Raw genomic sequence first — 26,955 nt, forward strand, 5'->3', positions numbered from 1 at the left:
AATGAGACACACAAACGTACTCAATAATAAATTAATAAAGAAACACTTTAACATATACAATTAAGCGGGGCCTGGTGGCTGTGTCAGTGATTGTTTCCTTTTCTTCCTCCAGTTGATGTTATGGTTTGTAAAAAAAAACAGGTTAATATTGCGTATTTATTTCAATAAACTATTATTGCACGGTCGTTTCAAAGAAGAATTAACAAATAAGTTGCAAGTTTAAAACGAGCGCTTTTCGCAGTTACTGCAGGCAGTTGAGAACTTCTGGGGGAAATCTACCTCTTATTCCAGCAGCATGTCGACCATGAGTCCCTCCTCTGTTCCATCATTTAGGGGAAAGTTAGCTCTCTAGTTGCTTATTTAAGCTCACCAGCATTTCAATAGGGCGGCGCTCCCTCTGCCATGGAGGCGCGTTTGTTGTCATTCTAGCAGCGGCTCTGATTGGACACCACTGCTCAAATTACATGAGTTCCAAAATTCGCCCATTCTCAGGATTTTGTTCCTCCCGGAAGAAGACGCAGTTTCGTGGTTTGAGACTGCCTGGAATTTATACGGCATACGTTCTTATAGTCCAGAAGCCCGCCCCATTTTAGCTCATTGCCAGTGTGTTCGATGCAAGTGCCGTACAACCCAGCACCCTGTTCTGGGAAACGCACATGCACACGCTGTGCCCGACAGGGGTGTCTAGTCGTCTTGCAGGAGTGGAGCTTGTACACCGGCTACGCACAACCTTGCTGTCCGCTGACAGGTTGACTGTGCTCTGGCTTGCTGAAGGAATTCTTGTAAATGTTCACCCTCTGTCTGCGGCTCTCTCTATTTCTGACAGCAGCCCCGTTAATCACCGAAGCTAGCGTCAAGGGCCACGTCGACCCAGAGCGATGTCTGATCTGGGGACCCGGCTTACGAGCAGAGGTTGTCCTCCCGGCACGGCATTTTTATATCCAGGCTGTGGATGCAGAAGGGCAAAAGTAAGTAGAAAACCCATTGTTTGTTATGCTCACGAGAAGATAAATTAGATGGAGCCATGTTGTCAACCCGGTTTAATGCATACAGGAAAGAGGGCGGGTCTGGGTGAACCACTACAACGTTGTGCCTTGTAAGATTATATTTTTGAAGCAAGGGGGAGTCAGGTCCTGGGACGTGTAGTCGGCTGGACCATAGGTTATAGTTATATGAAAAAACACTCTTCCAACTACACACTACTTTGTGTCCTCTATTTTGAGGAAAAAAAACAAGTGATACTCCTGGGTTAATTGGGTATATTTCACTCGTACCCTTTTATTTTTTAATTTTTAGTTTTTGACTATTTCATGTGTGAAAAGGACACTTAACGTTTAACTTCATTTACACATAAATACAATACATTACTACAACACAAATACACCATTTATATATACACAAATATTTTTTTGAATATATACACAAACATTTGTTTTCTTGCAAAGACAAGAGTCACGCTTTGGACTCAAAGTTTAAATAAACAGCAAGTTAATGCAACCAAAAGAATTTTTATATACAAAATAAACCATAAATTGATTCTGTGGTCTATTAGGCAACTGATGTCTATTCTCTTTGTGTGCCACAAAATAAACCATAAATTGATTCTGTGGTCTATTATGCAACTGATGTCTATTCTCTTTGTGTGCCGACGCGTTTCGAACCCGGTGTAATCACTTGTCGGGTTCTCCTCAGGGCTCTGTCTTTTTAGGTTTATCTGTTTTCCAGCAGTCGCCGGTCCGCAAGTATTGTTTAGTATTTGACTCTGTTTCTTTAGCTTTGCACCTCAGAATGTCGGTTTTTAGTCTTTCAATAATCTTCTGTTTGTATCCTGTTCCTAGTGGTAATATTTATCTTTGCTGGTTTTTTGCAGCCTGGTATGTTTTAACTTTTCACTATGGGCTGCGGTCACTCTGCGTGTGCTCCACGTGTTTAAATCAGGCAGCTATTCTCGTTGTGGGCCAACAGTCGTTCTCTTATTTTCGCGGCGATCCGGTGACTTCCTAGTCAGTCTGTGGATAGACATCAGTTGCCTAATAGACCACAGAATCAATTTATGGTTTATTTTGTGGCACACATGAAATAGTCAAAAACTAAAAAATAAAAGGGTACGAGTGAAATATACCCAATTAACCCAGGAGTATCACTTGGTTTTTTCCTCAAAATAGAGGACACAAAGTAGTGTGTAGTTGGCAGAGTGTTTTTTCTTGTAAGATTATATAGCACATTTCCGTGAAATCGATACCATTTTTTTAAAACGACAATGAATATGAACGGGGCTTTAACCCCTTCGACGCTCATGACGAGCTGGGCTCGTCATGGCGTAGCCTCCTAGCACGCTCATGACGAGCCCAGCTCGTCACGTAAAGTGCGATTACGAAAAACCCAGCGTACGGGCGGAATTCCGCCCGCACGCATGCGGTTAAGTGGACCGGTTCTGAGCACCGGCAGTGTTTTTAGCAGGGGCCTCGAAACGGGTCTCTATCCGGCTCTGTTTTGGGCCCAGGCGGACCAATTTTTTCCCGGACTGCAGTGACAGCAGGCACATCATGTGCGACTTCTCACTAGTCAGACCCTCCACCTTATCGCGATTTCGCGATTTGCAAAAAAATCGCGAAATCGGCCGATCTGTTGAAATGCCGCGATATTTGGGCAAAAGCCCGCGAAATTTGCGTTTCCGCCGTCTCCGCCGTTTTCCGCCCAGCAAGAAGCGGCAGCGACACACACACGAAGACTCTTCCTCTTCTCCAGAGACCAGGGAAGCAGACTCTGAGCAGGAGAACAGCCGGCCGGCGAACACAGACCGTCCCTGCCAGGATCCCGTTAGCAGGGAACAAGAAGCTGTTCGGAAGTCATTTCCGACCCACAGAAATACTAAAAATAAAAGATTAATGTCCCCCGAAGGCCCCCCGCACAGAGTGCAGAGTTTTGTCGACTAAAAAGATAAAATACGCTGAAGGATCACAGAGAACATAAAGCATACTGACAGTAATTTACGCACACCTCAAGCTAAACCAAACTCCCCCTTTCAGTTGTAGATGTTTTATTACTCAAGTCGAAGGTACACATATGGACATGAGAGGGGTGAACTGGCCCAGTACATGTGACCTGCGTACCACACACATGCACTCTTTAAGCTCAATTAACTTATAAGTGTATTATTAAACCAGTAATTTCCTTATGTAACGTCATGTTGTCTTTGGCACTAGCTGTCACATTTCAGTAGCTTGCGCGCTGACATTCTGTGGGTTTTGGGTGTAGGCTTGATATGAAAGTCCGCCGTTAGAGGACGCCAGAGTTACACCTTCTGACGCTAACAAGAGCCACGTGCTGTGAGTCACATCCAGCAACTCATGGGACTGGAGGGTGCAAATGCTAGAGCCTCGTCTCTTCCCTGTGCACACAAACGTGACAAAAGTGAGCAAACTGCAGCGCCTCGCTAATTATAGAGATGTCTTCAAGGTCGGCGCCTTACATGGCGCTCCTTCCAACCCGCTGAAATGAAAATAGTCAAAGCCTTTATTCCGGTCAACAAAGCCCGCCTCTGACTGCCACGCGACTAAAACGATCTAGTGACTGCCAGAGCCACGGTATAAACAAGTAATAATACAGTTCCCACAGGTGCTACAAGAAACACTCTTTTACTAAGCACAGTGGGGGCTTTTCTGTGAAGGAAACAATTAGAGGCGCCCGGAAGCAAAGCTTTAATGTCTCACCCTCCTACCTACCCTCTCTCTTTTCTTACGCCTCTCCATAACCCTCTGCATCTCTCGCCCCTACCTCAGTTCATATTTTTTCCCACTCTTCCAATCTCGAAATCCCCATCTTTTCCTCTCATTTCCCTTCTTTTCCTTAAGCTCTCTCTCCTTCCTTTCCCACATTTCTCTCTCTAACTCCCTCTACGTCTGTCTCGTTCACTCTGTCTTTATGCATATTGTGTGTATATGTATGTGTGTGTGTGTGTATATACAGACCCTCCAGCTTATCGCGGTTTTCGCGATTTGCAAAAAAATTGCGAAATCGTCCGATCTGTTGAAATGCCGCGATATTTGGGCAAAAGCCCGCGAAATTTGCCGTCTCCGCCGTTTTCCGCCTGTTTCCGCCTTAAAATCCAGCCCCATGTGCACCCATTTTCCATTCCCCAGGTTTATGCTGTTTTGTACTTTAACCTTGACTGACATGCGTTAAGGAACAATGTTTTGTATTCACAGCCTCATTCAGACAACAAGTCATTTTGCTTACAAGTGGGTTTATGAAATGAGTGGACTTTCCCAGGCCACAACCTTACAAATTTTGCATATTCCTTAGAAAATATAGCAGCTCTTGCATGACCTTTGCCTTAAAACATTGTGGATTGTAAAAACAACAGGTGATGGACAGAATGCAGAACAATGTCATACATTCACCCCAGTACAGAGATCTGGGCCAAAATCCATCGTTTTTTTGCTCACCATGCCATTCCAGTTTGAACCCAGCCATATGCAAATCAGACTTGACCCTGAGCCCCATGGGTACAGTCCAGCCCGAACTGCCAAGCCAAGTCCTCCCTGGACTGGAAACAAGCATCCAAGGACAGGTTTCGGGCTTTCAGCCCTCATCAGCCTGGATAGCTTGATTCCAGTGGCATGGAGAGCACGGGACTCACGTCTGAGCATACCCGTCCCACTCGCTCCGAGACCTGTCTCTGCCTCCAGCATGCCTAGTCTGAAACCTGTGGGGGCTCAGAAGAACTGAACGTACATGGCCAAGATTAACATGCCTTTTAACTAAAACAAATGGGCTGAATTGTAAATAAACAAAATGTACATAGCTCCATGTTGTCAAATAACTCAAACAGTAAGATATCTGTGTTTGGTGTTGCAAAAAACCCAAAATAAAATGCCTCTAAATGCCGCTAAATTTCCATTTTTGTGCCGCTAAATTTTCATTTTTGTGCCGCTAAATTTGCCAATCCATGCCGCTATATCCTGGGGGGTCTGACTAGTGGAGACGTGACGGCATGACGTCATGCCAGGTGAACGTAGTAAGGAAAGGTAAATCCTTTTAAGAGAGTAATTTTCTCTCTGGATTTCCCCTCTCTTCTTGAAATTCAGGAGCAGCAACATTGTCATGGTGTCACCAGGGCTTTAAGTGGAAGCTTTTTCAATATTCTGTAGCACAAGCCATAGTTGCTGCTTATTTATCGTACACAGCTAACAACCATTGTCCTGACTTGCAGGTATGATATTGCTTGTTCGCAATGACAGAAACAGCAAAATACGAGTCCGGTGGCACACTATGCTAAGCACAGATTTTTGGCTCAGGTGTTTTTAAGCCACGCCCTTAATTGCATTGACCACGCCCCTTTGAGAGACCCTCCAATTTTTTCATCCCACTTAAAGCCCTGAATATGAACATTCCAAACTGTCTACCTTGACAGATTTATACATGTTTAGCGCCATAACTATACTTTTAAACATGCACAATCAAATGGTGTGTAATAACTCTCCTCAACCAAGTTCTCTAGAACGATTTTACAACTTGTACATCTGCATTTTTTTCTGTTTGTATCTTTTATGTAACGCATGTAATCTTAAGTCCTTATGTATCGCAACTGGTTCTTATGTAAAGCGCTCTGTCACCTTCGGTTAAAGTTTACGCTATATACAAAATCGCATTAAATAAATTAAAAAAATAAGAAAATGCGCAAACACTCTGGTCGGGTGTCATGGACTAGAAAGCCTATGCAAACTGTTTGTTTAGCAAGATTCGGTCCATGTGCGTTCAGTCTTGTGACATGGTGTGATACACCTTTAAGGCAGATGCTTTGAAAGTGCTCCCTGCAATACGATATTTTATTGCCAGAGCCTATTTGCAGCATATTTATTCATATATTTTGGACCTCGTTTGCAAACTAAATCGAGAATAAAAGGCGAAGAAAAGGCACCAGTTACCTCCTGTACAGAGTAAATATATTGTAATTGTGTTTATATATCCCTTACTACCCCTGACAAGACGTTGAAGCACTTTTATGGCAGGTAGCATTCTTTTTGGTAATTAATATTATTCATGTGCTCTCAATAACATAGTTGCATGCATTCACTCCAGTTACTTTGGGATAGATTATCTAAATACCATTTAGGTGTGATCATTAGTGTTACGCGGTTTCAGATGAATGGTTGGGTGAGATGCATAGATAGCCTGGTGGAGAGTAGGTTAACTCGGTTTCAGAGAGAGGGTTTTAAAGAGGTGAGGTTGTCTTCTATAAAATGAGGTGTCTGCCAGTTGCTGTTACTTTTGCTTTGAAACAAATAGAAATATATGATTTGGTTGCTTAGTTGCACCTTAACAAACAATAAATGAAAAATTGTATGAAAAGAAAAACATTAAAAAAGATCTTTGCTTGGGATATGACCATAAAATTTAAATTTGAAGGTTAACCTCAGCTTGTAGAACTGTTAACATGGTAAAGCAACATTTCTACATCCAGACAAGCATGTTTTTTAATTTTAGGCAGTTTTATTTAAATTGCAAAACCAGGATTTACCACTACAGGAGAACTTGCTGTATAAAATATCTAATTTAATTATACTTTTTCTTTGTGGTTTATGTAACTGTACTGTCATACTTATACTTGTTTTGTTTTTTGCCCAGTGATGAAAGATGCCAGAATGATATGCTTAAGATCTATTTGTTTAGCATGTCAAGTTATTACAATAATCGCTGCTATTGGATTGATTTGTAACCCAGATACTGGAAATGTGTTTTATGGCAGAGGAGTGAAGGGGTATAGACAGGAGTAAAGTGTGGGAGAGTGGTATACAGTTTAGTTGAGAGGAGTCGCATAGAGTATAGTAGTGTGTGAAACAGTGGCGCTGCATAGAGTGGATTGTTGTATAGACTGACTTAAAGTCTCATAAAGTGGAGAAGAGTCGAGTGGAATGACGTAGTGTAACATGGTGTGGAGTAAAGTACAATAGAGGAACTTGGTGTGTGGAAGAGCGGCATGGAGTGGGGTGTATTGGTGTAGCACAGGTAGTAAACTGTTGTAAATTGGAGTGGGGTCTCGTACAGTAGAGTGGAGTGCTGTGTCATTTAGAAAAATGTTGTAAACTGGAATAGAGTGTGGTGCATTGAAGTGTATAGGCACAGAGTGGAGTATAACGTTGGACAGTGGAGTACACAGGGACAGAGTGGAGTAGAATGTTGTAGAGTGTCATGAAGTGTGGTAGACTTTTATAGAGTGGAGGAGAGTGTCATGCAGTGGAGCAGTGTACAGGAGTGGGTGTGCACTGTAGTGGTGTAGAGTGGATTACCTTAAAGTGGAGTAGCATACAGTGTAACAACATACAGTCGAATACTGTACAGTGGAGTTTAGAAGTGTGTAATGGTGTATAGTGTTGTGGAGTAGGGCACAGTGAATAAGCGTACATTAGGGTGGTAAACATCAAACTCTTATAAAGTGGAGTGATATGTTGGAAACTGTCGTAGATTGGAGTAGAGTGTTGAACAATATGGGCATGGAGTAAAGTGCAAATTTGGACAGTGGAATGTACGGGAATAGAGTGGAATACAGTCTAGTAGAGTGGCATGGAGTGCAGTAGAATTTTGTACAGTGGAGGAGAGTACACTGGAGTGGCGTACAGTGGAAAGGCGTAGAGTGTGATTCCATATAGTGTAATAGCATACAGTGGAGTTGGTATTGTGTACAGTGGAGTGTAGTACAGTGTAGTGGTGTATCGTGAGGTGGAGTAAAATGTAATAGCATACAGTGGAGTGGCTTACGGTGGAGTGGGGTACAGTGGAATACCATTCAGTAGAGGGGCAAAGATTGAAGTTGCGTACATTGTAATAGCGTAGAATCGAGTGGTGTACTGTGGAATATTATGTAGAGTGGAGTACCGTGGAGTGGCATAGAGTTGAATAGCATAGAGTAGACTGGCGTAGAGTGGACTGGCATACAGTGCAGTGGTGTAGACTGAAGTCATTGACCGTGAAGTGGGGTAGAGTGAAGCAGCATATAGTGTAGTGGGTCGAGCGGAGTGGCGTCCAATGAACTAGCATAAATGGAGTGGTGTACACTGGAGTGGCATAGAGTGTAGTCGCATATAGTAGAGCGGCATATGTTTGTTATGTTATATTAATGCTATTTCTATAATGCATGTATCACCCGGGGGCAATTCTTCTACATCCCCAACCACCAGCTCCGCTCTGCTGACCTTGCCCTCGCCACCGTCCCTCGCATCCGAAGAACAACCACCGGCGGCAGATCCTTCTCCCACCTCGCCGCCAAGACCTGGAACACCCTCCCACTGAGCCAACGACCGACCCAAACCTGCTGACCTTCAGGAGGCTACACAAGACCTGGCTGTTTGACCAGTAGTGCCCCCCCCCCCCCCTTCCCCCAGTGCCTTGAGAGTCTCATGGGTAAGTTGTGCGCTCTACAAGTTCTTGATTGATTGATTGATCTCGGCGCTGTTGAGGAGCATGATAGGTAGGAACCAACGGATATTAATACAGATAGGCTTTTAGTTGTTTTCTGAATTGACTGTAGATAGGAGTCTTGCGGAAAGCTATGGGTAACTTGTTCCAGTACATTGGGGCAAGATAAGAGAAGGCCTTGCCCCCAGTGCGACTTTCACGTATTCGGGGCACATGCAAAAGGGCTTTGGTGCTTGATCTGAGATTTCGGGACGGCACGTAAGTAGTACGTTTTCTTTGAAAATAGCGTGGACCTTTGCCTCACAAGGCGTTATAGGAGAGGCAGTACATTTTAAAGTAGGATCGCTTCTTCACAGGTAGCCAGTGCAGTTCCCTCAGAAAGGCGTGGAAGGGGTACCCGCAGGACGGTTCAAGATTAATCTTTCCGCGGTGTTCGGGACCACCTGTAATTTTGCAAGCCTAGTCTCATCCACTTCGACCAGCAGAGCATTCCCATAGTCCAGTCTACTGATCACCATGGTAAACAACCTTTACAACGCAACTTTTACAATGCAAACCATTACAATGCATTGCGCTGGGGGGCGCTCTAGGATAGGGAATATGTTTAACCGCATGCGCGCTAGCGGAATTCCGCTCCTGTGCTGAGTTTTTTAAAACCGCACTTTACATGACGAGCTGGGCTCGTCATGAGCGTGCGAGGAGGCTACCTCATGACGAGCCCAGCTCGTTATGAGCGTGGAAGGGGTTAATGTACTATCCAACACCTTCCCTACTATCCACGGGGACTGGAGTTGGAATAGTAAATGAAACAATTCACTATCCAGCGCCTAAAAGCACTATGCGTTGTAATGGTATGCGTTGTAAAAACAGCGTTGTAAAAGCATGCGATGTAAAAGCATGCGTTGTAATGTCATACCATACATCCGCTCACCATCGCCTGGACAAGGGTTCTGCAGGAGTTAGTGGGGAGAGAGATAAAGATTCTGCACAGAAGGCGCAAGTTATAATAACAAGAACTGGTAGTAGCAGCAATAGGGTTTTTCATAGTTAAAGTATGGTCAAGTTTTATCCCTAAGTTCCTTATGCTTTTTTTGGGCACGGGAACTGCTCCCAGTTGGTGTGGCCACCACTCACCGGACCAAAGGGCTGGGGCTTTCCCCATTAGCACGATCTCTGTTTTTTCTGGGTACAGCTGGAGGCAATTCTCAGTCATCCAGTTGGATTTTGCAAGCATTCCGGCCAAGAAGTGCATTTTCTCTGATTCTAGATTTGGGCCAACTGTAAACATAAGCTGTGTATCGTCACGTATGAAATTATTTAAACCCATACTGCTCTACAATCTTTGTTAACACACTTCAGTGGAATCTAGTGGAGTGGTGTACAGTAGAGTGACATAGACTGGAATAGCGTATAGTGGAGTAGCGTACAGTGCAGTGGCATACAATACAGTAAAGCGGTGTAGGCTAGAGTGGTGTATCCTGGAATGGTGAAGAATGTAATAGCATATATTGGAGAAGCATACAGTTGAGTGGCGTTCAATGGAATACCGTAGAATAGAGTAGGGTAAAGTGGAGTGGCATACACTGGAGTGATGTAGAGTGGAGAAGCATACAGTAAAGCGGCATACAGTGGAATGGCTTAAAGTGCAATAGCATATACTACAGTATAGTATAGCAGAGTGGCATACAGTGGAGTGACATACTGTGTGATAGCATAGAGTGGAGTTGTGTAATACCTTAGAGTGGAGTGGCGTAGAATGGAGTGTTGTACAGTGGAGTGGCATATAGTTTAATAGTGAATAGTGGAGTAGCCTATAATGGAGCGTTATAGACTGCAGTGGCGTGGGGTAGAGTGTAATAGCATACAGTGGAGTGGCTTGGGGTCCAATTGAATAGCGTGGAAGGAAAGCATGGAGTGCACTAGTATCATAAAGTGGATCTGCATACAGTGGAATAGCGTACAGTTGAGTGTTCTAGAGTGGAATAGAGCAAAGTGTAGTGGCGTAGAGTAGAGTAGAGTATAGTTGAGTAGTGTCCAGTGGAGTGCCATAGAGTGGAGTAGCATACCATGGCTTTGCGTCCAGAGGAGTCTCGTACAGTGGAGCGGAGTGAAGCGTCGTGGAGCGGAGCGGCGTGGCATAGAGCGGCGTGGCATAGAGCGGCGTGGCATAGAGTGGAATGGCATAGAGTGGAATGGCATAGAGTGGAGTGCTACAGTGGCATGGCATACAGATGTATGGGAAATTTAGCAGCAGTGTAGATTATGGTTTGCAGAGTAACGCAAAACAGTAAATTCCTCTGCCTTGCATTTCTCCAGATTTACCAATCAACGCAGGCCACGCATGGTGGCCTTGTGTTCCTTTGTAAATCTGACTTGGGTATCACATTGCCCATGTGACACCATGGGTGATCCAAGGGTACCATACCTCAGTAATAGTGCTAGGCCTTAGTTATAGATTGGGCCATGGTATACCATAATAACTTTGCAGTATACCATGGTGCATGGCGATGACAAGCCAGTATATAATTGGGTAATGGCTATTTTTAGAGAATGAAAAGGCAACCATATTGTTTTTACTGCACTTTGGCTGTGTTCAGTGTTAGGTAGGGACGTAGTTCTCACCTATATCTAAGGACCTATGTGATTTCTTTCTTTTAATCTATGTATTTTGTTTATTGGTTTACATAATCCCCTGATCATAAATGTGTCTTTTAGTTCTCCATGTAGTCATTCTGAAACTTTACGTATGCAGTCTAGTTTATTTTTTTGGGCTTCCTTGCTACTTTTAGTAGGATTGTGGCACATTTGAAGGCCAAAGTGAATGAAAGGAAATCATTGTTATTGTTAGAAAAAAATTGAGATCATTTGTTTACTAGTGGCCAATTATCTTGTCCTCCAAATAGTCGTTTTTGTGGCTCACTGCTAGGTCATTTTTTAAGTCTCGCCTGAGCCAGCGCATGCGCTTATCTGGTGAGACATTTAGTGAGTGGGCTTTAGAAATCGGACCACGCACTTTTGCTTGTGGCCTAAAGCTTGCGGTTACGCGCACAGCCGCCATCTGGCTTTCCTATCTGTTCCTCATTAAGCGCATCACTCATGGGCACCCTTAAAGCGAGCGCACCAAATCAGCAAAGACACTTCTGGTGTTCCTACAGCAATGTCGCATAGCCATTAAAAATTTATTTTTAAATTGTTGTTCGAACATGCAGACCACGGCGTGTGCTTTTAAAATATTATCATTAGCTATGTATATTGCTTGCGGGCACCCTTGGAGCACATGCACTAAATCCCACACCACAGAGCGCATCACAGGGTCATATGTTTACTTGTGAAACCCTCCATGTCGGGATGCCGTCTTCCTGTCCACTGAATACAGCTCATGTGTGAGTCCTTGTTAAAGAATAGAAGAGACGAGAATGTGAAGAGCATATCAGATTACACTCCCCCCCCCCCCCCAATCTGCCCATGCACTGCAGTCTGCTCCTGCCCCCTCCCCCCACCACTTCCTGTGCCTTCTGCACTATCACTTTGGGCACTTCTGCTACAGGCTCTTCACTATTCCTGTTTACAAACAGATTGTTTCTTGCATGAAAACTATCCCTCTCCCTCCCTCTCTCCTCCCTTCCTTCCTCCCTCCCCTTCTTACACACTTTCGGCGCTGCTTTTATTTAGCTATTTCTCCTGTGTTATTCCCCACTTACCACACCACCTTCCGGCCTTTGCTGCTTGTTTAACCCCATGTCTTCTTCCCTCCACACGTGTGGTGACACTGCAGTAGGGTGTGCTACCATTCACAATGGAAAACAGCATGGGCGCCCCATCTGCCCATGCACTGCAGTCTGCTCCCCCCCCCCCCCACCCACCACTTCCTGTGCCCTCTGCACAATCACTTAGGGCTCTTCTGCTACTGGCTCTTCACTATTCCCGTTCACATATAGACCGTTTCTTGCATTAAAACTATCCCTCTCCCTCCCTCTCTCCTCCCTCCATCTCCTCCCTTGCTTCCTCCCTCCCCTCCTTACACACTTTCGGCGCTGCTTTTATTTCGCTATATCTCCTGATGCCATCCCCAACCCCACACCACCTTCCGACCTTTGCTGCTTATTCAACCCCATGTCTTCCTCCAGACATGCTGTGACTCTGCAGTAAGGTGTGTTACCATTCACAATGGAGCCATGGCATGGCCGGCTACCATGTACTGGTAAAAGTCAGCAGCGAGGTGCCACTCCAGGCACATTCAAAGAGCCAGAAATTCCAAGCAGCTTTAAGTAAGAATTGCACACTTCAGCTGCAGAGACAGATAGGTCAGCGCTGCTTGTATTTCAGTTTTTCACCAGTGCCGTGCACACACCACCTTGACTAGTAAAATTCGAAATTATGATTGCCTTAAAGAGACAGCCGTCCATTTAACAAAGAAGCACAGCAAGGCTCATTACAAAATGTACACTCATTTGTGAAATATAAAACTCAAGTATAGTTTATTTTAAAAAGATGTGTATTTTATCCTAACTCCTGTTCCAGCGACTTTAATCCTTTCACCCTAAAACTACATGTGTAGAACAACGGAAAATCCATCGGTGTACCCGGACTGGCAGACACAGGCCATGTTTCCAAAGTTACTGATTGGGTCTAGGTCAAAGAACACTATTTTTTAAAGAATAGAAGAGACGAGAATGTGGAAAGCATATCAGATTACACTCCCCATATGACCATGCACTGCAGTCTGCTCCTGCCCCCTCTCCCCCACCACTTCCTGTGCTCTCTGCACAATCACTTCGGGCACTTCTGCTACTAGCTCTTCACTATTCCCGTTCACATACAGACCGTTTCTTGCATGAAAACTATCCCTCTCCCTCCCTCTCTCCTCCCTCCCTTCCTTCCTCCCTTCCTTCCTCCCTCACTTCCTCCCTCACACACCTTCGGCGCTGCTTTTATTTCGCTATATCTCCTGTGCTATGATGAAGTATCTGTAGCCACTTTTCTGCCGTCAAATTACAGAGATCGTGAATTGAGTGATTGCTTGTTCTGAGGTGAATCCAGGAGAATTCGGAATCCAGACGCCACTTCTTTGGGCACGTTGCAGCACCAGCGGGAGCGGAGTAGGAGGACGCGAGCGGAAGTATGGCGAAAGCTGCTACAACTCAGATCCCGGCTCCCCTCTCCCCTGCTGAAGCGGATTCTCTTTCACATTAGATTTTTTTGTTGTTCTGATGCCCCATCGGCATAGAGCATAGACCAACTGACTCGAATTGGGCAGTGCAGCAGCACTCTGATGAATCAGGGGGCGCAGAACAGCAGCGAGATTGCCCCAGGTCCCCCGTGACTCCGTCACCATCATCAGCGGTCAGCGGGAGAAGGACGGGGAAAGTATAAATGCAGTCGCGATAGAGCCTCAGGATTCAGGACTCCGTGGCAGCAGGCAGAGGCTGGCAGACGCGGAGCGGGTAAGCGAGCAGCCGTTGGAAGTGCTGGGGGGACTTGCCGGACTTCCAGCACGCCTTTGAGTGGCCTTTGTGTGGCCTCTGCTCTCTGTTCTCCATGGGGGGAGGGGTTGTTTGCTTTGCTTTGAAGGGCAGCGAGCGGAGTGAGTTTGAAAACTCGGCATTCCTCCGTCATTCCCTGGTTAGATTCTCCGTGGTAGCTTTGGTCTCAGATCAAGGAGAGGGGCATCGTGGCTGTGTCCTCCCAGCTGTAGCTCTGTGCCCGGCAGTAACTTTTGCTACGCCTGTGTGAGCTCCGGATTAGTCCTGAGGACTGCCCAGTGAGTGTGGAAAAAATCAGTGAACAGAACGGAGTTGAAAACAGATGAAACTTTTGAAAACAGAATTCAAATTCAAAAATTTAAATTAAATTTAGGCCAACTCAAACAGGGCTCAAGCAGGGCTGTCAGTTGTTAGATAAATCCCCACCACACAGGGATTGTGCTAAAATAATAGAAGTTAGAAGTTTTAAATTATAAATAACACAGACTATCAATCAAGCAGCCCTATTCAGCCCTCTATTCAGCATTTTCACAAGCAAACAACACTTAGACTCTGACAGACAAACAGATAAACAGACAAATAGACATTAGGTCGGGTAAAGAAAGGTGGAGCATTACAACAGTTATCAATAATCGGAAAAAGAAAAATAAGATCCTTAAAGTGCAGACCAGTGTATCTGCTAGCGCACAGGAAAAAACGACCACAACAGATGCGATGGCTAATATGGAGTATGAAGTGCTAGTGAAATTGGACAGGGAAACAGGAGCAGAGGGAGCAGCTTAACGCTCATGAAAGCACCAAAAACTTCCTATCAACCAAAAATCTATTCCAAATTTTCCTTTGTAAAAGATGCAGGGGCAGTGTTAAATTTCAATAATGACACACAAAAGGGACTCTCCTCCCCTGCCCAGAAAAAACTTCTTCAAAAAGAACAGAGATAACTGATACAACAGGGATAACAACTGAGTTTGTACAGAAAAACGACAGAGGAAGAAAGGAACTTTTGGAGTCAAAAACAAAGGAAAGCAGAGAAAGAACATGTAGCCAAGATCAAGAACATGAGGGATATTGGAAGCAATTTAACTGCAACAAGGACATCGAAGAAGAGCCTCCTGCAAAGACAAATGAGAAAGATGACGAGAAAGGAAACAAGGAAGCCAATCAAACATTAGGAAACTTGTTCATTACCCGTATCCTGGAACCCCCGAGATTTCCACTGGAACCAAATATCAAAATTCAACCCCGTCAACATGGGACAAGTGCAACACGAGACATAGCGGTATTAACCTCAAATGTACCAGCCTCCGTTTCCATCCACGATATCCCCCTAGAAAGGCAAGACAGCAATTCTGACACTGTTGAACTACCAACAAAAACCGGAGAAGAAAGGACCTCACAAAAAAGTATAGATAAATCCTTCTTAGACCAAACTAGGCCTGATCTGAGACCAAGAACACTTCCTAGCCAGGACAAGGGACGGGATCCAACGATCATAGTCCCTATCTTCAGAGTCTCAGAAGAACACCGGTCATCTTCCATGACTGCAATCTCAGACAGAGGAATTGAGAACACCGGTGTCTCAGAAGAAGAGACTCCCAGTATTGCCGGAAGTAACATATCCTTCCTCACAACGGAAGAGTGCGAAAAAATGGTTTCCACAAACTCCCAGGGAAAGGGCAACGCACCACAGCAGGACACAGGAAAAGCAACGAAGGAAGAGACTGAGGATTTAACAATAGAAGAGAACAATCTATGGGCGTCTCTACTAAATACCATGCAACTTTCAACAAAGGCTATGGAATACCACTCTGACAAGATGGACATTCAATTAACTCTTCTAAACTGTCTAGCCACGCATGTTACAAATATCGATAACGAGCTTTCAGAATTTAACAACTTGATTAAGAGAGCCCAATCCGAAACGGCAATAAACCCTCCAAGTTGCACCTGCTACTCAATCATTGATAAACTAGCCACACTACCGGCTGTAATGGGCGATCTCCTAACAGATATAAAGAACGCAAATAATACCAAAAGCAAGGGAGCCGTAAACGCAGGCGGAAATGTAGAAGGTATAAGAGAAGGAAATACACCAGAAAGGTAACCCCAAAACAACCGAATAGGAGAGGCATTGAATCTATTTGACCTAACCAAAGAAGGAAACAGCATAGAGGTACCGCCCAAAGAAAGGAACGATCTGAAGATAGGTGAAGGAGTCGCCCAAGGACTGACGCAACAAGAAAAACCTGGAGAACGAGGCAGCTCCAAAGGGAGTAAACCTATGGGACTAGACCAAACAGGGCCCCCAGACACACATCAACTAGAAGAGCGGCACCAGAGCAGCTAAGCAATTTAAAAGGAGACCAACAGTTCAGTAAAAAGCATTCATCGAAACGACGACGTAAATTGAGGAGAAAAGGGGGGAATAAAACCTCCACTATAAAGTCCTTCTTCCAACCGGCAAGCAAAACCCCAACAGAGATTCAAACGGAACAAGGAAAAATCAGACATGAATCAACTTTGCATGAGAAGCAGAAAATCATTAACGAACTTTGGCCAAAGGGACCAGAAAGAACGTTCCTGCAGACCAAATGTTCACCAGTATCAACTGCAAGAAATGAGAAAAAAGGAAAAGAGGAGGAAACAGACCTGCAAGATGTTCCAGGAATAAAAACATTTATCAAAATGAATACTTTAGGATTTAAAAGAACAGCAAACCAAACCGGAGAAAGTGCAGAAAAACAAAAAATAGGGAAAATTGACACCCAGGAACTCACCGTTGCAAAAGTACCAAAAATACAGACAAAATAATTTGATGCTAACCTCAAAGTGGCAATATGGAACCAGGGGGGAAAAGAACCTCAATCATCCAGGAGATTTCAGAGGACAGAAACCGAACTAAAGACCGAAACATCTCAGGACACCCCCCACCACAATGATCTAAAATCAATTCTGTTTATTCCAGAGTATAGATCAACGGGCTGAGAGGACAATTTAAACAGAAGTAACATTCTTCGAGTATCAAACTCCATCAGTAACCTACCAGGACTAGCTACCCAAGATCTGGAATCCGTAGAATTCAAAGGATTTAAACACCAGTCGTAACAATAAATACCAAAAACTACCTGGATCACAGGAGACATAGTGGAGAACATTTTAAAAGAGGAACATCAATTAGAATGTGAGCGGGACCCTGAAGACTCTCCCGAAGTTGCTCAACAATCGGAGCATTTTCCCCCTTACCTCTCTCCCTATCCCCTTTTTTATCTACAGACAGCCACAGGAGACCGCGGTACCTTTAAGCCCACAAAGCTTCCGGGTCACGTGACGAGGTCATCTGACCGGCAGGTGCTTCATACGGAAGACGCCGAGGATTCTCCGCGTTCGACTGGACCCTGGGAGCTGGCAGCGACAACGTCGGAGCAGCCATGGGTAGAGACCTTTTCAATTCCGCCACGGAGGAGCTGCAACTATCGCGGAGAAGACGAGGAACCTGTGAAGAGCGGAGGAGAGCTCCGGGAAGCTGAGGCAAGCGGAGGAGAAGGAAACGGGCCGCCAGACCCTACCTGGCAAAACGAGGAAGCCCGCCATGGCCCTGGAGGGTCATGGCTTTACAAGGTACGGGGGCGTTTCGGGCAGGTCTGGTGACGCATGACTGACAACCACAAGGGAGGGGGTGTTCGAGAGTGATTACACTAACCCGACCAGCGCGACTCCTGAGATAGCCTCACTTTGGATAGGACTCACTGGTGAAGGATAATTGGTGACACTCCCTGGCACTCCCCCTGCTCCTAGCGTCGAACCTAGAAGGGAAATCACCTTCATGACGACCCCCGTCTTTCTCTGTTTTGTTTCCCCTTTTGCCTTTCCTGAAGTCGTGAGAGGAGAGAAGACCACTCGCCCGATCCTCAAGCACAGCCCTACAGAAGGAATCCGGAGACGGGACCCCGAACCACAACTCCCAGAAGCCCCTACTGTTGTTACATAGAAATAAATATCCTACCCTGTACTTCACTTGGTCTCCTGGTCTGCTTCTCCACCGCGCCACATAGAAGCATGGGGGGATCCGTATAAAACCCTATAACAAAGTTGGTTACCAAGAGCCATTACTTTGACATTTCCAAGAACACAACAACAACAGACAAAGAATAGATTGGACCGGAGTGCCCATAAAATCTGTGTTAACAGGAACCCGTGGAGTTTCAGTTGAACCTAAGGCTAGAGACACCCCGATGCTCAGGAACAGAGGTGAGAAGGATAAAGGGAAAGACTGGACCTGGATAGCAAAAGCCATCAACACCAGATCTGTAGGTCCATGACAGATTAAAGAACAAGACAGGATTTCGCCATTGTTAAAACTATGTTCCTGGAACATAAATGGCCTAGGATCGAAAACCATGAACAAAGATCTATTGTGGAACTTCCAGCAGTTTGATTTAATTCTACTCCAAGAAACCTGGTTGGAAGAGCTGTTTCATCTTCAAGGTTATAAATCATACCACCTTCCAGCCAGCAGAAATTCAAAGTTTGGTCACCCGAAAGGAGGCCTCACCATGTATGCCTCAATAAAAAGAATAAATACTGTTAAAGAACTGCTGAATAAGAATATATCAAACAACAGAATTAACGCAATACAGTTGGAGGTAGTAGTCCCCGGAAAAATCAAACAGCTAATTCTGGTAAACACTTACTTGCACCCAAACGGGAAAAAAATCAGCGCAAAATCTCTGGTGTCAGAACTGACTAAACTATCGCTGAAGTGGAAATATCAAATTATATTGTATCAGGAGACTTTAATATGTTTCTCTCAAGGAGCCCCGGAAACTATCAGCCTGCAGACGATCAATTGCTTGAAAGGGGGGTCCCACCTCAGGAAGAGTGCATGTGGGGAAAATAAAATAAGCTATTCAAAGACCTACTAATGGATTTAACAAGTTTGGGCTTGATATTATTAAATGGGCGAACACCTGGCACCGCCCCCAAGCCGCAACTTACCATAATTCCATGGTTAGTACTGCGATAGACTATACTTTCTTATCCTACTCACTTTTCAAATTAGTAAGCGATTTTAAGATTGGAATGTCAGATTGTAGCGACAACCAGCCTCAAGAGCTGACCCTGACGACACAGGAAACAGCATTTACCTTCCCAATCGAAGCCCAACATTTAATGGTCTCATCAAACTGCAAAAGAATGAAATGTAAAACGAGCGACCCGGAAAAACGTTTGACCGAGGCTAAAATTCACTGAGAAGAAATTAAACTACAGAATGACAATAGTATAAATGCCTGGGAGGATTTCTTGAAAAACTTTGAACCAGCTAACTCCAAAGTAAAACCATCAAAAGCTATCAATGGAACAAACCACCAAAAGGAATTACCCACCAGGCCTATAAATAAAACCCATCCCCGACAACAGAAACGAGCAAATTAAGGCAAATAAAAACTGACATTAACAGACTACTCCGCAGACTCCGTAAAAAGGGTCCCGACAGCAGCACACAGATGGAGCTGAGAAAGCTAAAACGCAGTAAGAACAAGACCATTTGGTGAATAAAACAGGAAAACACAGAAAAAACATGGGCTAAATTGCTATATGACGCAAAAACGTGCACACAGTAAACAACTTAGAGAATCCTAAGAGTCCTGGAATCAACTCCCACATAACTGAGGAGGCCTGGGTAAAACACTTAGTGCACTACTTCAATAAAGAAGCTGACGGAACAAAACCAGATGCTGCGGTCCGGCAGCTAGATCTGGAGGCCCTAAAACACCCAGTTGAGGAGACCAACTTCCCAGGTACAACAAAACAGATCAAGAAAAGAATCGCTAAATGCAGGAAAGAGGGGGCACCTGGGCCATACGGAAATCCCCCAATTCTTTACAAGCAGGACCCAAATTATTTGGCAGAGCAACTGCACCCTCTCTTCAAGAATATCTGGGACGCAGAACAAATCCCCAACTCTTGGAAGGGATCAATTATCTCCCTGATCTATAAAAAAGGCAATAGGAGCCAAGCAAAGAACTATAGGCTCATTGCTCTAATAGATATAGATGCCAAATATTTTGCGGGACTCTTATTGGAAGAACTTACCGAATGGGCATCCCTGAAAAGCTTAATTCCCATTAACCAGACAGGCTTTCAAAAATGCACTGGGACAACAACAAATATTCTTTCTCTCTCTCTTGTAATAGATGCCACCATAAAACTTAAAAAAACACTATTTGTCTGTTTTGTTGACTAATAGCTAACCCGTCGCGCGTTGCTGCGATCTCCGAAGAAAGGAAATTCAAGGAAACTCGTTATGATAACATTCAATTTACATTGTGTAATTTTTATTAAAACGTATTCATTTTAATATGGAAAACATTTCAAAGTGTCGTTTTAATTCTATTTATTTATTTGAGTGCGTGTGGATACATGATTTTTTGGTTTTCCGTCTTGTGCGTACATCAGTATTCGAAAGATTATGAGGGCCCTGGGGGGCCGATATTTAAAAAAATATTATGCCAGAAACCTTCGCGGGAGGGTACTCGACAACTTCCCAAAGTTTCATGGCGATCGGATGAATGGTGTAGTAATGCATAAAGGACAAACAGACAGACATACTTTTGTTTTTATATATATATATATAGATGAGTCTGCTTATGACAGCATAGACAGAGGGAAACTCTGGGCTAAATTATCAGGCTGGGAAATAGACCAAAAATTTTGAATCTACTAATTTTACTCCACTCCACATGGATTCAAATAAAGCTGGGGACTGGCAATTGTTTATCAAGAAAAATACCAACTACTAAGGGGCTGAAGCAGGGTTGCGTCCTTGCCCCGACCCTGTTCAATCTCTTCATGTCTGACCTCTCAGCAGAGCTTGAAACTGCAACCATCACACCCCAAATCTAGGGGGCCTTACACTGTCTAAACTTCTGTACGCGGACGATTTAATATTGATTAGCCGATCCCCAGTAGCCTCCAACACCTTATAAATACGACAAGCAGCTTTTGTGATCAGAACGGGCTAAGTATAAACCTAGAAAAATCAAAGGTGATGATATTAAATCAAAAATGCAAAAAACAACAACGTCGGTAGGCTCTACGGGATCAGAGGATGGTGGTCATCAAAGAATATAAATACCTGGGCATAACCTTCCACAGGAAAGGAACATTTGGGCAACAAAAACTGCGATCAGAAACAGAGGGATATCTCTGGGCGTTGCATTAAAGAGCATCAAGCACAAAATAACTGGTCCAAACTTAATCCCTTTGCTAGAAGTATTACAAGCAAGATTACTACAGTCGATAACTAATGGCATTGATTGTATGAGAGGGAGAGACGAGACCACCTTAGATAAGGTGGTGTTCAAAGGAATGCGAATAATATTCAACCTCCCACAGTACACTTCACCAGAGCAAATAAGGCTTGAGTTCGGGCTCCACAGACAACAAATAGCACGCAAGGGTGCCTACGACAAGTGTTGGCACAAAATAAAGGGAGCTAAGACTGGTACTTTGAATTCATATTTATAGAAAGAGCTGGAAAGGAATAAAGACTGCCCAGCAATGATCTATCTCCAGACAGCAATAAGCTCTCTTGCACTACAAGACCTCTGGGAAGTGAATGGGACTCGCAAATCTTTCAAGCAGTTTGTAAACAAAACAGTGACGACAATATCTCTGAAAGAAGATAAAGCCACACTCACCAGGAGGGTCCATGGGTAGTTTGTCATCAAGAGTTATACCATGTCTCTACTACATGCTTATTTTGGAACAGGTTTTCACGGACTGTGAAGCAATCTTTCCTGCAATTGAGGATGGGAGTTCTACCAGCAAAAAAAACTCTTCCCCCCCCCCCCCCCCCCCCATGGAAACACTTGGAAATAACAACAAACTGTAGACTCTGCGGTGACCAAAAAGAGGACATTTTGCATTTACTATGCAGCTGCAAAGGTCTAGCGAAAGAGCGAAGACTATTATTAAAACCACTCTGGAATCAAAGACGGCTTCGAACATGTAGACAAGCATTAAAAGCCTGTTTTACAGGAGGAGACATTCAATTAGCTTGTAGATTGGTACGTTTCATGAAAATATAAAAAAACATGGTAAATCCTCCTGCTAGCACATGAATTGACTAAAAACGCCAAAATTCAATGTCAGATCCGTAATCTTATCTGTTAAGCAGTCTTCTTGTTCGATTTGTTGTGAATTTTTAGGGTACAGCAAGTAGAAAAAGCATAAATTAATGTTTGTTAATTGGAAACCCTTGGCTTTCAATTTTTAATCTAGGTTTGTTTAAAGAGATTTTATAATCCTTACTTGTAGTAAATAGTATAAACATAAAAGTATAAACACATTGTTACATTTTAAACAGTCTTAAACTGACCTCATTGTAATGAAATGAGTTGTTTCATGCGTTTTTGTAAAGGTGCTTTCTTTTGTATTTTCAGCTTCATTCGAAAGATTTTTATCAATCACGCAATACAGACAAATTTCAATTTCCTGTGCTATCCCCACCCCCCACACCAATTCCATGTGTTGCCGGCTCAGTGTTCCATCTTTCCAAGGTTGGCAAATTGAGAACTGTTAAATTGCCAAAACTAACATCAGCATTCATAGATGGCAAAAGTGTGGTATGCAGCACTACATAATAAATAAAACAATTTTTTTATTTTATTCTCAATATTCACAAATGGCAAAAAATTTATTGTTTCAAACAATATACTTGTCCCCAGCTGTTTACAAAACTTCTTACAGGATGGGAGTTTAAGACCACTTTACAGAGGGGTGCCTGCACAAGCCCCAAGATTGTTTAGTGAGTCTCTTGTAGGACATGGTGCGTTTCAGAGCATGACATTATTAAGTCTAGAGTACTCTTATAACATAGTACTCTAGGCTTAGTAACAAAAATCTCCACAGCCATCTACTGGGGAGGGGGGTCACTTCCAGTGAGTCATAAGCTCCATGAATTACAGCACAGGTCGAACATAGGAGATGCCTAATAATGCTGTATATTTTAAAGCACATTCGTAGGCCACTGGACAGAACTGGATGCAGCACAAAGGTAACTTTAGAATGAAGGGCCTTCTAAGGTAACTCCCCAAACAATTTGTTGGTTATTCTGCATTTTAACACACATTTGGTGAGCAACCATTGTGAGCTGTAAAGGAATCCGACTTTAGGAGGGAAAATCTCGAACTGCAAATTTGAATACTTGTTTCTATTGGCATGCATCACTAATTATTTTAATAGTTCTGCAGTCTAGAAAACCAGATAGATTTGCTGGATGAGGGTTGATTTTGTAAGATTAGTTAAACTTGAGCTGAGGCTCTGCTGTCTTAATGTAAACTGCAATGCAATAGGTCTCGCATGTACACATCTTTAAGCTATTGGCATTGTAAATGACAACGCCTTTTATTTAAGTTTTAAAAACTAAAACAAAAATAAAAGGCATTGTTATTTGCAATGTGAATAGCTCAAACTTGCGTAAATGCGAGACCTATTGCAATGCAAATGCTTGTTAATTTTGTTGCATGGGGTACCTAAGAAAAAATGTTTTTGTTTGGCTTGTTGGACCAGTTTGTTTTGTGAGCCAGAGAGTATGCACATAAAACCTATGTAGATTAAGATGTATTCTATTACGTATGTATTTCTTTATATGTTTCCATTAGCATGTGACCATAAATGGGTCTTTCAGTTGTTCGTGTACTAAATCTGAATCTTTTCATATGCAGCCCTGTTTATTTTTTGGGCTTCCTTGCTACTTTTAGTAGTATTGTGTTACAAGATATCAGTAAGTTGAATAAAACTTATAATTTACAATATTTTTACTCTACTTACCTGCAGTACCTAAAAGAATAATCTGTTCATCCTAGTATCTAATGCTGCTAAATTTAAGCAAAATCCGACTGGCTGTTTGTCTATGTGAAATGCATTGGATTTCAAGCCAGTTATGGGACCCTCCTTTTTTCTTTGCACACCCTTTACCAAGTGTCACCGCACTTTCAGTCCTCCGACCATGAAACAGGTGCAGCAGGCCTGCAAAGCTTTGCAGGAATCCGTCAAACAGGTGCAATGTTATTATGGGGCACAAACCTTTAAAAAAATCCCTACCTCTGGTGACCCTAACTATAACTACAGAGTTGCTACTGCACTATAAAATATATATATATTCACCAACAAACTCGTCCCATCGTAGTGCGCTCTTTGCACTGCTGGTGCTGGCATCAAGGGTGGACAAACCCTTGAAGATTATATCACCACAAAAGTATTGAGACGCTGCACTCCAGCAAAATAGTATATCCAGAAGGGGTTTATTCTCCATATACAAATATCAATATATATATAATATATATACAAAATATTACCATTTTAGGTATAGAGTGCCACATAAAGGAAGCAGAGAACTCTGGAGAAGTTCCCAAGTTCAGCTGGAGAGAAAACACCAGCGATACTATGAATATGCTTGCCTCAAATGTCTGATTTTCTATCAAAGTTTGTAAGCATAGGATTAGAACAGTTCCATCCATGCCAGGCTGTAAAATGAAACAAAAGCATTTTGCCACTCCAGGCATGGTATTACAGCTTTGGACTGGTACATCCAAGCCAACCTGGCATGAATAGAAACAACCCCTGCCACGTGTTTCGCTGTCGTTATCACTCTCCACCTAAACCTGAGAACTTCCCAGAGATCTCTGCTTTTTTTAACATATATATATATATATATATATATATATATATACACGTGTACACACACACGTTTATTCCCATTTCTACAGTAGGAACATATATGAAAATATGCTGCTCAAATGGAAAGTTCAACCGTAGTTAGTGATCGAGAGCTTGTAACACAGCATTATATGCTGCCCAAGTGTGAGATAGTTACACATAAGGACGTTGTAGATATGCAAACATTTGAATTGTCTAGTATTGATTTGTGACTTTAAGATATTTGCTTTCTGTACATTTTCTCATTTATGATTTCTTGACTTATTTTTTTAATGTATCGGTTTGATGTGAACAAATATTTGCTCCGAATTAACTCCTGACTTTTCAGTCATGCTTCTCAAACCAAGATAATTCAGGACTTGCTGCCCTATCTCCAAAGTTTATAGCTGAAAGTTCACTTGAACTCCCATGACTTTGCCCCCAGCACCTTGAAACCCCTAAGGGGGTGATGTCCGCGCTAATCAAATATGAAATATATTCAATTTAGTTAGCATTAGTGATTCATGGTTGAATTAGCAGTCTATTTTTTGCATATAACAATATCTCTCACCGCAACTAAGCCAAACGCCTTTCAGTTGTTATTCGAGCATATACAGGCTTACAGCCAGATTCATCAAAGGAAAATCGGCTCGTAAAGGGCCAGATTCTGAGAATCTGGCCCTTTGCGAGCGCTATTTTTGCATTTGGGATTCATCATCCCAAATGCAATAATCGCATTTGTAGAAATCGCTAATTTTCGGATAATTGCATTTAAGGAATCTCAATTAGAGATTCCTTAAATGCAATTCATGAACCATTTAAAAATTGCGATTTTGCAATCTGGGGCCGCTATTTACCGCGAAGTCTGACTTCGTGGTAAATAGCGAAAACATAGAAAAATGCACTTTTGTGCATTTTTCTAAGTTGTATGTTACACACACACACACACATGTCCTTTGGACATGTGTGTGCGCAACACCAGTGTACATGTGCATTTCAGGGGTGCTACAGGGTGTCCTTTGGACACCCTGGCACCCTTGAAATCGCTTCCTTATTTGCGATTCGCTAATTGCTAATCTCAAATAAGGAATGACTCCCCATTCATTCCTATGGGCCATTCCTTATTTGCGGTTAGCAATTAGCGAATCGCAAATAAGGAGGCACTAGAAATCGCTATAATTATTGCGATTTCTACATGAATCCCGTTTTGCTAGTCTTTAATAGCGATTCCTTAATAATCGCTATTAAGGACTCGCAAAACGGGACTTCGATGAATCTGGGGGTTAATGATTTTAAAGTCCCCGCAAATGGTAATGCTACTTCCTATGTGATTCATTCTAGCCAGGAAGTACCAATTCTGTTATTAATCATAAATAGTTCCTCCATAATTAACGTGCACTCAATCATGAAAAGCACGAATTGCATAGTCTCCTCCATGGTCCAATAAGGGCTTTCATAGCAAGACACTTTCTCTGTACTATAGAAAATATGTTTTTATGGGTATTCATTTAGTGCACATCCTGCTGTGTTGGCCTGGCTGCACTAACTGGGTATGAGCTCTCTTGCATAGCACATTAAAATCCAAACCCCATGTAAAATTAAAATCCTACAAAGCTAGCATGACCCACAGAGGAGATGCTAACTTCAGTCTTTGTTAGGCTTTTCCCCAGGTCCTGATTTATAACAGCTACCTATCTGCAGCATAAGTGAGACTTCATTCGTTTCTTACAGACTAGGATGCTGATTACTTCGGTTAAGATGGAACGCTGGGACACCAATGCCTTGACCTGGCTGTGGCAACAGAAGGCTGTAGACTGTTTGTGAAATCAACTCCGCATATCGCTTTTATTTAATTACCACATTTCAACTTGGTGCATCACAAACATTTAGAAACGCAATCCACACTACAGTAAAATGAGGAAAGGGTAGCAATAAAAACATTCACAAATTAAAAATTAAAAATTACCAAGGTTCCCAAACATGGTGAAGAAGAAAACATTCTGAATGACACTACTATTAAGTAAAAGGGAGTGCAAAAGAATAAGTCGTTTTGTATATACAATTATAAGAATCCACAAATGAGGAAGAGGAGGTGAAGTTGAGGAAGAATGGAGAACTATTCACATCAGAAATTGAGAAAATATTCATATAAGGATCTGCTGAATGAAATTAAATATTAAAGAGTGCCCAGAGCAGTCCAACAAGAATATATATATAATATAGGGGACAGTGAGCCATAAGTGTTCTCTCATATAAATACAGTTTGTGCACTAGATAAGAATTGAAAGTTGAAATTGGGCAGCATTCAGCCTTTGATATAATACACGTGGCTGAGATCCCAACAAGCATAGAC

The 26,955-nt window shown here is 43.0% G+C and overlaps 1 protein-coding gene across 1 annotated transcript in view; it reads left to right on the plus strand.

Annotated features, from left to right (window-relative positions):
• The first annotated feature begins 457 nt into the window (after window positions 1-457).
• Window positions 458-26,955, plus strand: part of POGLUT2 (protein O-glucosyltransferase 2) — a 310,611-nt gene continuing 284,113 nt past the window's right edge. The window contains exon 1 of the mRNA XM_078657503.1: window positions 458-968. Within this exon, the coding sequence (XP_078513629.1) occupies window positions 787-968 (182 nt within the window). The 5' untranslated portion in view covers window positions 458-786. The remainder of the gene's footprint in view (window positions 969-26,955) is intronic.

The sequence above is a fragment of the Lissotriton helveticus genome, chromosome 8 (assembly GCF_964261635.1).
Source record: "Lissotriton helveticus chromosome 8, aLisHel1.1, whole genome shotgun sequence".
Lineage (NCBI taxonomy): Eukaryota > Metazoa > Chordata > Amphibia > Caudata > Salamandridae > Lissotriton > Lissotriton helveticus.